Source organism: Cyprinodon tularosa, unplaced genomic scaffold (assembly GCF_016077235.1).
Source record: "Cyprinodon tularosa strain WSP-4 unplaced genomic scaffold, ASM1607723v1 ctg13, whole genome shotgun sequence".
NCBI lineage: Eukaryota > Metazoa > Chordata > Actinopteri > Cyprinodontiformes > Cyprinodontidae > Cyprinodon > Cyprinodon tularosa.
Genome location: NW_024038114.1, coordinates 2,337,233 through 2,353,542, shown reverse-complemented (window position 1 = coordinate 2,353,542; position 16,310 = coordinate 2,337,233). Strand labels below are relative to the sequence as shown.

The 16,310-nt window shown below is 37.5% G+C and overlaps 2 protein-coding genes across 2 annotated transcripts; both read left to right on the top strand.

Annotated features, from left to right (window-relative positions):
• The first annotated feature begins 3,708 nt into the window (after positions 1–3,708).
• Positions 3,709–6,857, top strand: LOC119777996 (gastrula zinc finger protein XlCGF57.1-like). The gene is made up of 2 exons (XM_038277000.1): positions 3,709–3,829; positions 4,747–6,857. The coding sequence occupies exons 1-2, from the start codon at positions 3,709–3,711 to the stop codon at positions 6,072–6,074; spliced, it is 1,449 nt and encodes a 482-aa protein (XP_038132928.1). The 3' UTR covers positions 6,075–6,857.
• A 1,309-nt stretch (positions 6,858–8,166) lies between these two features.
• LOC119778066 (gastrula zinc finger protein XlCGF57.1-like) lies at positions 8,167–15,037 on the top strand. The gene is made up of 2 exons (XM_038277144.1): positions 8,167–8,669; positions 12,120–15,037. The coding sequence occupies exons 1-2, from the start codon at positions 8,501–8,503 to the stop codon at positions 13,874–13,876; spliced, it is 1,926 nt and encodes a 641-aa protein (XP_038133072.1). The 5' UTR covers positions 8,167–8,500; the 3' UTR covers positions 13,877–15,037.
• Positions 15,038–16,310: the final 1,273 nt, after the last annotated feature.

The window sequence follows — 16,310 nt, the reverse complement described above, 5'->3', positions numbered from 1 at the left end:
AAAAAATTTGATAGTTTCACGATGGTTACCTGAGAGGAGGAGCTCGAGGGGTTGAGTTTGAGTAACTTGGTGGAGATCTTTCCCATCAATGGCAGAGACACGGAGAGGTTGAGAAAGGGGAACAGTTTCAATCATCAACTGTTGAACAAGGTTAGAGTCTATGAGGTTCCGTTCACAGCCTGAGTCAATAAAGGCAGAAAAGGAGAGGTTCTGATTATCACAAAACAAAGTGGCAGGAAGCATCAATCGAGGAGATTTCTTAGAGTTGGTTTGGCCCGCCAGACTCCTCAGATCCTCTGGCGGGCCCTGCCTTTTGATTTAGCCGGACAGGAAGCAATGAAATGTCCACTTTCACCACAATAGATGCAAAGTCTGCTCAAAAAACGTCTTTGTCTCTCCTCAGGAGTAAGCCGAGTGTGTCCCACCTGCATAGGTTCGACCTCCACACCATCAGAATGTGAAGCCTGAAAAGGCAGAGGGAGGGACTGGGCTCTTGGTCGCTCTGAGGGAGGAGAAGAAACAGTCATAGTATTTGAAGCAGATGTAGAGGCATGAGACCCAGAATTTCTTAACTTGGAGCTGCTTCTGGCTCTAATTCTGTTGTCCAATCTAATTGTCAGTTTGATTAGATCCTCAAGGGAGGCTGGCTCGTCGAGAGTTGCCAGTTCGTCTTTAATATTCTCATTTAAGGCCATGAAATAAGCTCCCTTCAGAGCACTTTGATTCCATCCGGAAGCTGCTGCCTTAACCCGGAAGTTGATCGAAAAATCAGCCACAGATGAGTTTCCCTGCTTAATACTGAAAAGAGCACGAGAGTCAATTGTTTGATCAGTTTCCTGATTAAAAACCTGGGAGAATTCAGAAATGAAATCAGAGTATCGGCAGTTGAGACTTTCATCTGAGGGAAATCTGGCCTGGGCCCACTCCAAAGCTCTTCCTGTTAGTTGAGAGAGAATAAAGGTTATTTTCTTAAAGTCCGTCGAAAAGCTGTTTGGAGAGTTCTGGAACAATAATCTGCACTGAAATAAAAATCCTCTGCAATCCTTCATACTACCAGATAATTTCTCAGGAAGGCTTGGGCGGAACTCTGATGACGTCACTGCTGGTGACCTCGGAGGGGGAACTGGACCCGGAAAAGGTTGCGCTGCCGGTGTGGCGTTAGCACTGTTCATGAAATTAGCATAGCTCTGAAGCTTTTGATTGTTAGTTTCCACGAGACAGTATAACTCACGGAGAGTCTGAGCTTGTCCATTAATTTGTGCATCTTGCTCCTCCAATCGACGGCGGATGTGTTCTGCTGGGCCTTGTGTTTGGCCGCAGTGTTCTGTCATGATCGGTACACGAATGTGACCCAATAATGCAGAACACCACGACACAGGAAACAGATGAAAAGTTAACAGAGTTTATTGAATACAATGTTAATGTAGTGTTCAGGTTCTGGTCCTGGGAAAGCGGGTTCACCGGAGTCTGTGAGGAAGACAGTTTGGTTAATTGGACTCTTAGAGGGTTGTTCTTGGATTGCTTCTGGTTTGTACCTTGAGGGTCCTTGAATTGAGCTTGGAGAGGAAGGATGTTGGAACTGGAGAGAGTCTGACTTGCAGAGTCCGTTAGCTGCTTCAGCGTCTTGCTTCTAGGTAGGTAGCTGACCTTGAGTTTGGGTTTCCAGCTCTCATGTCCAGAGCTGCATGGGAACTCGAGGAAGTCTTCAGGTTTGGCTCTGAGGGCAGGCTCGGCGGGTTAAGCTCTACCAGAGCTTCACGGAGGAAGATCAGGTTTTCCTGGAAAGACAGAGACAAGATTAGGATCCTGTCAGGATCTCAGAGTAAGCAAAGTTCTCAGAGGTTCTGGGCTTAGGTGCTAACCAACTGGCTCAACACTGCAGCGTTGAGGCAAGGTCTGAAGACAGCTTAAGTAGTGGGTCCTCCTGATGATGGTAACGAGCAGCAGCTGTGCAGAGGGCTCTGCTCAGGAGGATCCACGGCAGACTCTGCTGGAGAAGAGAGGTACTTCTCCAGCTTCCAACAATAGCATGCTAATGTTTTTGAACCAGAAACACTTCACTTCTGTTTAAAGTTTATGTAACCCACTGGCTGATAATAAATGGTTCAGTTGTTCTCTTACCTATTTTTGTTGTCTTTTATTCTATGTTAGAGTAATCTCACTTGATCAAACCTTAATGAATTGTATTATTACAAGATGAGGAATAAAAGTAAGCATGATTTTTACTGATATTGTATCGAATCTATATAGGTATTAGTCAATAATCAAATCTGCAATATAGGTATCACATGGGAAATGGGAAGAGTTGTATCAAGATATACTTTATTCCATAACTGGTTTAAACACAAATAAATAGCGTTGCTTTTATGGTCAACTCATTACACATCATTGCATAAATATGACAGAATAGTCCTTCAAAGTGAGTTTCCTGGTGTTTAAACAAATAAATTCTTTATATGCATAGTGAGGGTGTCTCAACAAAGCTAAATGGTAAGGAGCAGGATTTCCTTGATAAACTCGAAGTTTCCTATATCTTTTACATCCAATCGGACCTATAATCACACTTGTAAGAGCATCTTTTAATTCTCCTCTTGTAATGAAAAAAAAAAAAAACTACACTGATTTTTCTTTGAGATTCACCTCTCCCTGCTGCAGCCAGTAGCCAAATAAACCTCCCCACAGCCTTTTGAAGACACTTAAAACAATAAGAAGAAGATGACCATTTAACCCTTCATAGCGCAAATTACCTTTTTGGATTACCTGCATACCCCTTACAAATTGAGTCCCCCCCCTGTAAATTAAGTTTGAAAAAAAGTCAAGAAAAAGGTAAAATGTTAAAAAGTAAATTAAAAAAAATTATAACCCTAGTTAACAATTATATTTAGGTTTAAAAACTAAAAAATGTCAGTTCCAGTATCAGCATGAATGCCTCTAAGGTTATGTTGTACCAAATAAATGTTTTTTTTTCAAATAGATATTTTTCTTAATATATTCGGGCAAGCTGGCGTTTCTTGTTATTACATTGACATTCTTTTTTACCATCAAAATATCCATATTTTTTTTAATTTACAAAGGTATAAGGTATTTTCCTGGATTCCAATAACACTATTGGATTGAAATGTTGATTTTCAAAGTATTTCACCGAGTGCCCTATAAAGAGTTGAGCCTGTAATGAAAAATGTATCTATAATCAGAATATTGTTTAGATATTTTAGGAAATAATATTCTATAATGTATATTAAAAAACACAGCTATTATTATTATTATTTTTATTATTATTATTTATACTTTTCCTTTTAACTCGTATTATTTTTGTCCAGTAGGGGGCGGTACGCTCCATCACAGTTTGTTTTCCATCCTCTTCTGAACGAAAACCGGAAGCGGGGCAGTACTGCTTCCGTAAAAGAAAAGAAAATCAGAAAATGGACGAGATATGAAGTTGAGAAATGTCATTGCGGCAGTAGCTTTTTTTCCCGAGACAGTTATTTACCGACCAGCACACAGCTGTTGCGTTTTAAAAAATAAATAAATTAATTTCTTTCTTGATCAACATTCCAACAAAGCGATGGTGACGCACTAGTTAGTTACACCCTAACACACGTTAAAGAAGAGGACTACAACTATGATCAGAGCAGCTTTTATTTTTCCTCAGATCATCCTGGAGAAACGCATTTGGGCTGTAAATACATAGAGGATACCATGGAAAGAATGGCGGTTACTCCTGCTGAAGAAACATTTACTGACTTTGAAAAGGCTGAAGAAGAAACGGATGATCAGAGCAGACTGCCAGATTTCAGACGGACACCCCAGATAATATTACACCGAATAGGTATGAAACACCCTCAGTAAAAACCAGTACTGGAGATGAGGAAGGATGACATCCTCCTTCTTAAAAAAAAATCTTAAAAATCATCCCCCCATACCATCCCCTGTGACATTTTATTACTGAATGTGTAACATTTCTACTCTATATTAACAGTCAATATGACACAACATGTCATATGTAGCAAGTAGCAAGCCATCTTTTATCAGAATATGTCAGCAGATAGATACATTTTACACTAGAAACACCACAAAGACAGACATCAATGTCTTCAAAGCTGCTGTAATGAAAAATCATGAAAAAATCATTGAAAAAAAATCAGTCAACTTACATGCAAACAATGGGAATGTAACTAAAGTTTTATTTCTCAACATGTCTGCTGTGTGGAAACATTTTTCATTTCTAGCTTAGAATTGATTAAATTAAAACGATTCAAAAAGCATAAAGAAGAGGAAGCAAAATAAAATCAAATGATTAGAAATACTTATTATTTCGGTTAAAACATTTCTTAAATGGCATAGATGTTCACCCTTTATGGGTATCTCTCTTTGACTGGATAAACAAGTTTGCTTGCTTCTGGTATGATTTTATTCACCCTTTTAATAACTTTTACTGTTTTTCTGTCTCACTTTCCTGACCTTATATTCTCAAGCTGCCTTTTAGGATGTATGCAGCACATTAACCTTCCTGCACAGAGGAATTTATTGCAGCCTCTTTAAAAAAAAAAAAAAAGAAACAGCAATATGAAGATAATAAAATGAAAGCAAATAAAGCTCTGGTTTCAGAATAGTTTCAGCAGAAAATCCAGTTCAGTTTAAGCTACACAACATTTTCCTTTACAGTTTTTGAAAATTATAGTAGAAAAAGGCTCTCTTAAGCTCTATTTTGACCCTTATTTTCTTTCTTTCCATTTTCCATTTCAGACTTCCCTTTAAAGGATGTTGTAAAAGAAGAGATTACTGAAGAAGAGCATATTTTTAACTTAAAAAGCAGCTGTTGTTTAAAACAGGAAGAAGGAGGACAGCTGAGCAGAAAGGGAGAGCAAGAAGAGCTGGAATATCAGGAGATAAAAGTTGAGCAAGAGGAGTTTGCATTTCATCAGATAAAAGAAGAGCAAAGTGAGGAAGTACATCAAAGGATAAAACACGAGGAGATTAAAGATGAGCCGGATGAAATGTCTCCTCACCATGAAGACAAAGTACTTTGGGAGATAAATGAGGATCAGGAAAAGCTTCAACAACAGCTGATAAAAGAAGAACTGGACAGCGAAGATAAAGATCATGTTGTAGTGAAGCTGGAGACTGATATCTTCTTGGTGACTCCTATGAGCGATCAAAAATACCAACAAGAATTCAGTAGAGAGCTACTTACCTCCCAGCCCCAGGATCACAAAGGGAAGAATCATAAATACTTAGGATCAAAAAGAGATAAAGAGTTGAAGCAAAATAAGAGGTGTTTGAAATCTAGACAGCCAAATGTCAGCGCTGATTGTACAAAACAAAATGGGCCCCAAACAACTCAGGATCAACATTCGTATTCTTGTGGGATGTGTGATAAAAGGTTTATTGAAAACAGCTTATTGACTGAACATTTAAAAAATCACACAAGCGAGAGGCCTTTTTCATGTGAGATCTGTGGAAAAGGTTTTAGCCAACCAGGGCATGTAACTGTTCACATGAGGACTCACACAGGTGAGAAGCCTTTCTCCTGTAAGATTTGTGGAAACACTTTCAGTCAAAAAAGCTCTTTAATTATTCACTTCAGAGTTCACCGGGATGCAAAACCTTTCTCGTGTGATATTTGTGGAAGACCTTTCAGTCAAAAAAGCTCTTTAATTCTTCACATGACCTCTCACCCTGGTTGGAGGCCTTTCTCATGTGAGGTCTGTGGAAAAGGCTTCTGGAGAAAAAGCTCCCTACCCGTTCACATGAGAACTCACACAGGGGAAAAGCCTTTTCTGTGCAATCTTTGCGGAAAAGGTTTCAGACAAAAAAGTTATTTGGCTGCACACATGAGAGCTCACACGGGTGAGAGGCCTTTTTCATGTGAGGTTTGTGAAAAGGGGTTTACTCGAAAGTGCCATTTATCTGATCACATGAGGATTCACACAGGCGAGAAGCCTTTCTCCTGTGTGACCTGTGGAAAGAGTTACAGAATAAAATGGCACCTAACAAAACACATCACAACTCACAATGATCAGGACTCTTGGGTACAACCTGTGGAAGAAGATGAAGCCATGAAAACTGATTAAATTTAAACAAATTTGACAGTAATTGTATCAAACCTATGATTTTTGTCTTAACATATAATTTATTAAATTAAGAGAACTTCGCAAAATGGAAAGATTCTTTATTTGTTTCCAAAAAATGTCTGATTTATTCCCTAACTATACTTTAAGAAATAATATGTAAGAATTCCTATAAATCACCCAAAAAAGCATCATTTCTGTCAACAAGCAAGAACGTATTTTAATATCCTGTCCAGGGAAACAATAGCTGTGTGGTTTCTGAGGCTCTTTGGTTCTTTCAGTCGGCACCAACCCTCAAAAGCTGGACTGGTGTTCATCATTATCATTCTGCTAAAGCGCGGAGAAGAAGCCGTTTCTGAGCCCTATTATGGAGCTACGATATGTGGAGCTACTATATGTGGCAACATATAGTATGCCTGAGCTACTACAGCCTACTTTTCCTTTTTATACAGTCTTTTTGATCTAAAGTTGGAATTGTAATCAAAATAAATATATATTTTGGACCTGTCAAATGTATAAAACAATTATTCATAAACTACATATCTTGCAGTAAAATTAATACCTTTTTTCCAAACCAGTGTAGATGTTCTGTGGATATATTATAGTTAAAAAAAAGTTAGAAGATTTGATAAAAACGTATCTATGACCTTATAATATCTTATTTCCCTGTCAGCACAAACAGAGGCTACGCTGGCAGATATGAGCCCCTTGGAAAGAGTGGAGAAATTTCAGTTTTGTACCTTTCCTTATGATACATTTTGTTCTCAAAATGAAGTCTTGAATTTATTTTAAAAAAAAGTGAAAATACATTTTTTTAATTACTTCTATTTATTTATTTTACTTTTGTGTCCTTCAACAATGCAGATATCAGTAATCCATCTTCTAATGTTTATCACGAGTTTTAACATTAGGCTGGAAAGATTCACTACCCTCTACAGCCACCAGAGGGAGTCATTTCGTCTGACTGGTATACTTAATGATAAATATAAAGATTATGTGCGCTTGTGCTTCTTACTTTAATATTTCTGAGTAGTAATAAGGACTTCACGGCAATAATAAAATGCAATAATAAAAGCTAAGTCAGTACAACAATATTAAACCCTAATCCACTTTGAAAGTTTAAATAAAAACTGACCAAGAATTACCAGCAGAATCGTTTGCCAGTAACATAATGAGGAAGGCACATAACTTTTGATAATACACTTATGTCAATTAATAAAAATAACTCATACAAATTTTGATGTTTTGTACAGTGCTGTTAAGAGTGATCCTTTGTTATTAGAGGAAATGCCAAAAGTGACCCTTGTATTATTATTTCAATATTGCAAACAAAACTGCATTTAAAGGCACAGTGATCAGGATTAACATGTTGGTTAACATTTTTTATAAAAATAGAAAAAATACATTTCAGAAATGAAAAAAAATATATAAATTAAACTGATTTCAGACCTAATTTCTGAATTATTAAAAAAATATATTATTTTATATTATCTATTCTTAATTCCTTTGCCAAATTTAAAGGTACCAGCTCACTTAAACAAGAGAGCTTAAAAAGACCTGGTATCAAGGAAAATTGATACCGGGTAATTTTTTTTTTAAGCCATAAAAATGTAATCAGCATCAGTCCATCAACAACAGTGGTGAGAGATATATTTTAAAAGCGCTGTAAAAAAAAAAAAAAAAAAAATATTCTTGATCTCGTGAAAGGAAACAAATGTATTGATGCCATCTAAAAAAAAATCACATGAACAAAAAAATGCTGAGTGCTCAAACACAGCAAATTTAGAATATAGGATGTAATATATAGGTATTTCAAACAATGAGAAAACATGCAACACTATGGTGTGATAAATATAATATTATAGAATCTGTCCAGTTTATGTTAATTGAAATATCAGCAATAAGTAATAGTAAGACCTCTTCAACATTGATGTAACTGATTCTCAATATTTTCCTCATGAAACAATACAATTCTGGAGATTATATGCTTAAAACAAAAGTTGAAATTAGTAAAAAAAAAAAAAAAAAAAAACACCTTTGTCTGTGATTTTTTTTATCTACTCATTCCGGTCCAGTAGGTGGCGCTGTGCTCACTTACAGATTCTAATCCGCCACTAAAATGGAGAGAAGAAAATGCTTGAGATTAGACAGTTGAATGGAAGGCGTTATTATTAGAGTTTTAGGGGATGTATTCTGTGGATTTTGTTGTAAGTCCACCTTTAGTTCAACCTTAAACAGTTTAACAACAAATAAAAAACAGCTCCTTTCAGTCTCGAAGCAATAAGCGGGAAGCTAAACCGCGTCAAAGGAGAGGAAAAGGATTACAGCAGCGGATTAGGACGGGCTGCCTGGATGCAACATTAGCAGCTTCTCCGCCTCAATTCACCCTACAGACTCATCTAGGCTTCGTAGATGAAACGGCAGGAAGAATGTCTTCAGTTCAGTCCCAGACAGATTTAATCGACGCGCAGTTGCGTCCAACTGCAAACAGTTTCACGGACACTCAAGGAATCTTTATCAAGGCCGAAGAAAACATTGATGATCAGAGCAGAATGCTCGATTCCTCCTGGAGCCCCAAGATGATCTCACAGCAATATGGTATGAAACACTCCTACAATTATCAAAGAACACCTGGATGCGGTTTAATGTGATGCTTTTATAAGCATTATTAATTACGGAGACCCAGTGTGTTGATTAAAAAATAATAACGGTCCACTTGAAATAAACTGTTTTAAAGTCTGAATCCTGTGAGATTCACACTTGAAATAAACTGTTTTAAAGTCTGAATCCTGTGAGATTCAGACTTCCCTTTTATTAATGAATAAAAAAAATAAAAAAGAGAGATTCAGACCTCCAGGTTCAAAACGTCCTAAACAAAGCTCATTACCAGTGGCGTAGCTATAAAATTTTTATAAGGGTGGCCAGGGACAGGCGCCAGAACCTCAGCATCAATCTGTACACTGGTTCAACAGGAAAAAGAAGAAGCACAATGTCCATATTCGCTAAATAAACACTAAATATACTTTCCTGCAGTCTTTTTCTAACAAATAGACGTATATATTTCAACATCCATGCTTTCTAGATTAAAGGTGCAGTGGAAACAATTCTTTCAGATTTGAGTTCTGGGGCGAACATCTTTTCCATTGTCATAACTTACCTACTTTTATCAATAATCATTATGCATTAAATTAACATTTACAAGTACTAATATCTACATAAATTGACTATTTTATACGTTTTTCCAAACTTGTTTGTGAAAAGTGAAAAAGTGAAGCCTCAATCGAGCAAGCAGACGCGACACAGTGGGGACACAGCAGACATGCATGATCTGCATTATCTTCATTGAACAAACTATATTTGCAGCGTTGTCTGTAACAACTACAGGGTGTTTTCTGGTCAGCATCCATTTGTTAATGTCTTCAGTCAACCTATTAGCTATATTTGCAGCTGTCTGGCTTGAAGTAATCTTGAGTGCATCTTTCCTGCTCATGTGAATGTGAACATCATGCGCGTCACTATAAAGTGAATCGATCTCATACCCTAGACATCGATTTAGCAAAAATGTAAAGGAATCGATTCAAAATCGATTAAATCGATTTTTTTACCCAGCCCTAGTTTTTACTATAATAGTTATCTATGATTTTACTGAAGACTCCTAGATGACTTGCAGAGACACATCATCAAAATCTAGTTCTGAAAAGAGCATGAATTCTGTACTTATCATCTTTAATATTAGCACATTGATGTGCATAATTAACAAAAGCGTTTTTGTTGTCAAGTAATTGTTAATGTATGAAAAATTTAAATGTTTTGAATTTTCCAATTGAGAATTTTACTGCTGCAACCATCTGTATTAGAAGGGAAAAATGGTAGGGCTGGCCTTAGGGGTGGACAATGTTTGGCTAAAGGGGGCCATGGCCACCCCTGGCCCCCCATCTAGCTCCGGCCCTGCTCATTGCTTGTTGAAATTGGGAGGAAAACTGAATACTCAATCGTTTGAATAAAAAATGTCCTGTTTAATTCCGCTTGCCAGTATTTCTGTATCATAAGAGATCAAACCTGTAAATGTCAAATTAACAGGGCTTGGATATATTTAAGCGATGCGCAATTGAATAAATTGAATTGCATAAAGCTTTACTGTCTTTCATTTAGGCAATTCATTTGCAGCAAGTAAAGAAAGATTTACAGTAGCAGAAAAATGTTGGTATATAAATTGAGCATGAATAATTGTGATGAAATACAACAGACCATCTAAAATAAAGGGGGAAACTGCAATTAAAAGCTGGGGTCAAAAAGGCTTATTAAATGGGCTTGGATCAGCAGTGGTTATAAAGTCTTAACAGCTAATGTAAGTAGAGCAGTAGTCTTATTGCTGAATGAGACTTCTATGACTATTGTGGCATCAGCCATCTTTTATGGAGCCTTCTGTTGGACCTGTGGCTTATCTGTAGCTGAGAGAAAGGCGCTGGATAAGCTGATCAGGAACGCCAGCTCTGTGAATGGATGCCCTCCGGACTCAGTGCAGGAGCATCATTAGCACCATTAGATAACAGCTACTCAGTCAAGATGCTGGGAGGAAGGATCTGTGATAACGCTCGCTGGTGCATTTAGGGTGCAGCAGTCTGTCACTGAAGGAGCTCTCCAGTTCTGCAACAGCTTCATGTATGGGGTGGGAGTCATTATCCAACAGAGATGTTAATTTAGTTAGGATCCTTTGTTTCCCACCTCCTGCACTGAGTCCAGAGGGCATCCAATCACAGAGCTGGCCTTCCTGATCAGCTTATCCAGCCGCTTTCTCTCAGCTACATATAAGGCACTGCTCCAACACACAGCTCCATAGAAGATGGCTGATTCCACAACAGAGTCACAAAAGCCCCATTTACACTACCTTCTGAAAACCGATCTGTGCTTAGATTGGATCAATTAATCGTGTTGAGCTCGGTTCCTTAAGATCATTTACACATCACGCTAGCATGGTTCCTCACCTCCTAGTGACGATCTACAGTACTACTGCTCTCTAGAGGTAAACAAGCAAACCAACATGGCGGCGCCCGTAACATTCAAGAAGTTATGTTTTGTTAGAATTTGCAATATTTCGTTGTCTGTGGAGAGTCAGGAGAAGGAGGCAGCCCTGAATTTACTTGACAGGGTCTGCTTTTGGGAAGTGAATACGACAAACAATAGTAGGGAAACTAGTATTTTCATGAATGTCTGAAGTTTCATGATTAAAGAGGCTGACTGTAAGGAGATGATGCGGTCTACTCATGTGCTCTTTGTAATCTGAGAACCAGGCCAGAACCGAACCATGCCAAGCCCTACTGTTGAACTAGTGCCACTTTAGCGTGGTTCGTTGTGTCTGGCACAATCCGGTTCAGTTGTGCCTGCCACACACTCAACAGTTATCTCAGTTCACATGAGAATTCTCGGTTATCTCGGCAAAGTTTGAAAAGGGTAGTGTAAATGGGGCTCATGTCAAATCCACTGAACGGCGTGAGAACTTCTGACCTGAAGTACATTCAGGAAAATAGGCTACAGGCCTAAAGATGAATCAGTACTGAACTACTGAGGTGTCACTCTGCTTATCAAACAATGTTTTAAATAAAAAGTGTCAAATAAAAAGTCTATTTTAAAGATATTTTTCAGTAAAAATATACAAAATGTCTCTAAAAGTGGCCAACAGTCAAAGGTTTGACCAAAGGCTTGTCTGAGTTTGTCACGTCATACAACCTTTTAATGAACTTTTACATTTTTACGATTTACAACCCATATAAAATGCCTAATCTTTTCCAAGCTCAAAACATTTATGTACTGAGATATGAAGACTACATAAATGTTTTATTTTTTGAAAATTAATCTAAAAGGGAATCATCAGGTTAATCGATAACTAAAATAACTGGTAGCTGCCTGTCCTGTTTTGACCCTTGGTTGTTACAGTTTTACAGAGCTTATTTATTCAGTCAAGTTTAAACATTGCAACATTTTCCTGTACAGTTTTTAAGATGATTTTCTGACCTTTATTTTCAAATTCTTTTCTGTTTGCCTATCCAGACACCCCACAGATATCTGTCGTGAAGGAAGAGGTCTTTAATCAAGAAGGTTCCTCTAACTTGGACCAAGAGGAAGTAGAACCGCTCAGGATAAAAGAAGAGGAGAAGGAGCTGGAGATAAAAGAAGAGCAAGAGGAGCTATCATACCAGAAAATAAAAGTAGAGCATGATGAACTAGCATATCAGGAGATCAAAATAGAGCAGGATGAGATAGAATATCAGGAGATAAAAGAGGAGCAGGATGAGTTGGAGTATCAGGAGATAAAGGTGGAGCAAGATGAGGTAGAGTATCACGAGATAAAAGCAGAGGACAACAGTCAAGATAAAGATGAAGTTGTGGTGAAGTTGGAGAGTGATGTCTTCACAATCACACCTATTGGTGATCAAAAATACCACTCTGAATTAAACAGACAGCTCATCTGTCAGTACCCTGCACAGGCTGAGGTCCAAGAGCAAGTAGGAAACTATCATGAAGATTCGCCATCAAAAAGAAATGTACAGCGAAAACAGAAATCTAGGCAGCATAAGGACAATGCTAAGAATACAAAAGAAAATGGGATCCAAAAAGTGTATTCTTGTAGAATTTGTAATAGAAATTTTCCCAAAAACTGCCTATTGACTAAACACATGAAAAATCACACAGACGAGAGGCCTTATTTATGTAACATTTGTGGAAAAAGTTACGGTCGGAAAGAGCATTTAACTGTACATATTAGAACCCACACGGGTGAGAAGCCTTTCTCGTGTAAGATTTGTGGAAAAGCTTTCAGTCAGAAATGCATATTGACTGATCACATGAGCATTCACACTGGTGAGAGGCCTTTTTTGTGCAAGGTTTGTGGGAAAAGTTTCCGTCTAAAAGCCGATGTACGCCGTCACATGCTAACCCACACGGGTGAAAAGCCATACACTTGTGAGTTTTGTTCAAAAACCTTTTGTCGTAAAGGTCGTTTAAAACTTCACATGAGCAGTCACACAGGGGACAACCCCTTCTTATGCAATATTTGTGGGGATCGTTTCTGTGACAAAAGTAAATTAACGGATCATATGAAAATTCACATTGGAGAGAGGCCTTTTACTTGTAAGATTTGTGGGAAAAGCCTTAGTCGAAAAGGTTGTTTAACTTTACACATGAAAATCCACACAGGTGAGAAGCCTTTCTCCTGTGAGATTTGTGAAAAAACGTTCTGTAAAAAAGATTTTCTTATTGTTCACATGAGAACTCACACAGGTGAGAGGCCTTTTTCATGCATGGTTTGCAACAAGTCCTACATTCAAAAAAGTCACTTGACCGCCCACATGAGAACTCACACAGGTGAAAAGCCTTTCTCCTGCTCATTGTGTGGAAAAAGTTTCCATTACAAACTCAGCTTGACTGAACATTTAAATATTCACACAGGAGAGAGACCATTCTCATGCAAGTTATGTGGAAAATGTTTCCGTGAAAAATGTCATTTAACTGTTCACATGAGAACTCACACAGGGGAGAAGGCTTTCTCTTGCATGGTTTGTGAAAAACGTTTCCGTGAAAGATATCATTTAACCGTTCACATGAAGATTCACACCGGTGAGAAGCCTTTCTCATGCATGGTTTGTGACAAGCGTTTCCGTAAAAAAGGGCATGTCACAGTTCACATGAGAATTCACACTGGGGAGAAGCCGTATGCGTGCAAGATCTGTGAGAAACTTTTCTGTAAAAAATGTAATCTAAATCTTCATATGAAAACTCATACCGGTGAGAATTCTGTCTCATGCTAGTTATCGGGAAAAACATTGCATGGAGATTTTAAACTTAAACACCATGATTGACACAGATGAGAGGCCCTTTTCATTAAGGATTTATAGAGAAGAGAGCCAATTGAATCAACCGCAGTGAAGTTTCACCAGTTTGCTAAAAAGTAAGGCAACTGTAAATAAGAGGATTTGCTCAGGCTAGAAGCCTTAGTGATGTATGATCTGTGGAAAATGTTTAGTTAATTTAGTCCAACAGCCTCTCTTGAGTAGAAATGTTACAGCATATTTCACACAAAAAAAAGTTTTCTTGTGTATATGTAATGTAAATATTTCTTAAATAAAAAATTAACTCATAAGTTAACTTTTAAACTTCTAATAAGTTTTCAAGTGTAAGATGAAAACTTTTGTGTGGTAATCATTTCCAGAAAAGATCTAAGTTTTGTTAAATTGCCTAAGAAAAGTTTTTTTTTCTTGATTCTGCTCTTTCCTGTTAAAGCTTATTTGTGTACATTTCTAGTCTTTGATGAATGAACCCAAACTAACTGGAGACATAAAAACATACTTAACAAAATGGCGGCCTCTCTCAGAGTTTCAGTGGAGTAGAGTTTTTAAAGTCCTTATAGTCTGCATTAATTGAAAATCTGGTTGATATGCAATCAAAGTACAAGTACTTTGACAGGCAATGTAAGTTTTCACAACTGTACTGTGGTAGCCAATCAAAATTTCCCCACTTTGCTTGATGGGCCCTTGAGTGGTCCTCTACAATTACTTTTTAAACATCAATCTTTGCACTAAAATATTCTTTCTGTCATGATTTGTAAACATTAAGATCTAAAGAGAAGTGTTATCTCCTGGTCAGTCCCTGTAATTCAGTGAAAGGGTGGAGTCAGAGTAAAAAAAATATGCCCATCCAGGAGAAGCCCAGTGGCTGGAAGTTGAAAAGGAAAGTAGGCTGCCATTCGACCAGCTTTTGACTGGGAAGGGCCATTTTGAATGGCTTCTACTGAATCACAAGATGACACAAATAAAATGCATACTCCAAGCCTTGTTGCCGTGCCTGTTGTAAGGAAGTTGCAGCTCGTCTCTGTCCAGCTGCTTTTGATGTTACAATTTAACATTTATGCTTCATACTACACCAGTTTTACTGTTTCAGATGTGTGCAAATCAGATTAATAAAACTAAATATCCATGAATTGAAATTTTTGTTGTATTATTGAGCATGTTTTTTTTATGTTTCTAATGGGTTTTGAATTGTACATATAAAGCAACAACAGAACAACACTTGTACAAAATGACAGTAACATAGGAAGAAAAAAAAAATCAGGTAACATATGTAAATAAGAAGCTTGTAAGTGAAGTAATGGATGGATGGATGGATGGATAGATAGATAGATAGATAGATAGATAGATAGATAGATAGATAGATAGATAGATAAACTTTATTCCGGACTCATGGTCCAATAAATACATACATAAAATAAGATAAAAATAGTTAATGATAAAAAACGCAATACTAGTACCATTATCGACTAAATAGGAACTTTAAGAAGACAGGAATACCAGTGTCTCCACAGTTTAGACTGATATCTGATTGCACTACGTTTGGTATCAGTAAGTGACAAAATAATATCGTTTCCAGATGCATTTAACCTACAAATAAACTTACCGTATACATTAACTTTCGTAAAACAGCTTGTAGGGTATTGACTCTTGCTGTGACAATTAATAATAGAAGTGGATAGATTAATACTGAAATGTTACAGTAGGGTTACAGAGCCTATGATTCAATTATATCTTACTGTTTCCAGCAGGAAATTGTAACTGAAAATATTTTAGAAATGGCTGCCAGACCTTATAGAACCTCTAGGTTGATCCCCTGCTCATGAGCTTCATTTTCTCGAGTTTTAAATGTGCCATTACATCCTCAACCCATCGCCTATGTGTGTGAGGCCTCTCTGACTTCTACTCACAAAAAATAAGACGTCTGGCCAACAGAGATGAAAATGCAGTGGCATCTGATGTACATCCAATATCATCATCCCTTCAGGGGTCACATCAAATACAGCAATTTAGGTGCTTATCTCTCTGTCACAAATGTAAGAAAATTTGTAAAACATAAGAGACCAGAACTGTATCAACTTTGGGGATGCCCAGAACATATGATGGAGGGTATCTGGAGCCTGACAGCATCGGGAGCAAGTCGGATCGACTTCCAGGTATATTTTGGCAAGCTTTCTCTTTGACAGATGAAGCATGTTTAGCAGCTTAAAGTGGAGCAAACATTTTCTAAGTGTATTTTCTTAATTGTGCTTTGCCAGAGGCTGTCCGACACCCCCTATCCCAATTCCTCTTCCTACTCTGTCTTAATATGCCAAAGTGAATGATCCTCTGGATATCCTCATATAATCTGTTCACTCCTCTTTGATATACATCTTACTCCAACCATCTGTCTATCCAG

Bases quoted from the DNA above. Each gene is read 5' to 3' on its own strand.
- LOC119777996 (XM_038277000.1), top strand. From the start codon at position 3,709: ATGGCGGTTACTCCTGCTGAAGAAACATTTACTGACTTTGAAAAGGCT. The intron at 3,830-4,746 runs GTATGAAACACC...TTTCCATTTCAG, and splicing joins GATAATATTACACCGAATAG to ACTTCCCTTTAAAGGATGTT.
- LOC119778066 (XM_038277144.1), top strand. From the start codon at position 8,501: ATGTCTTCAGTTCAGTCCCAGACAGATTTAATCGACGCGCAGTTGCGT. The intron at 8,670-12,119 runs GTATGAAACACT...TTGCCTATCCAG, and splicing joins GATGATCTCACAGCAATATG to ACACCCCACAGATATCTGTC.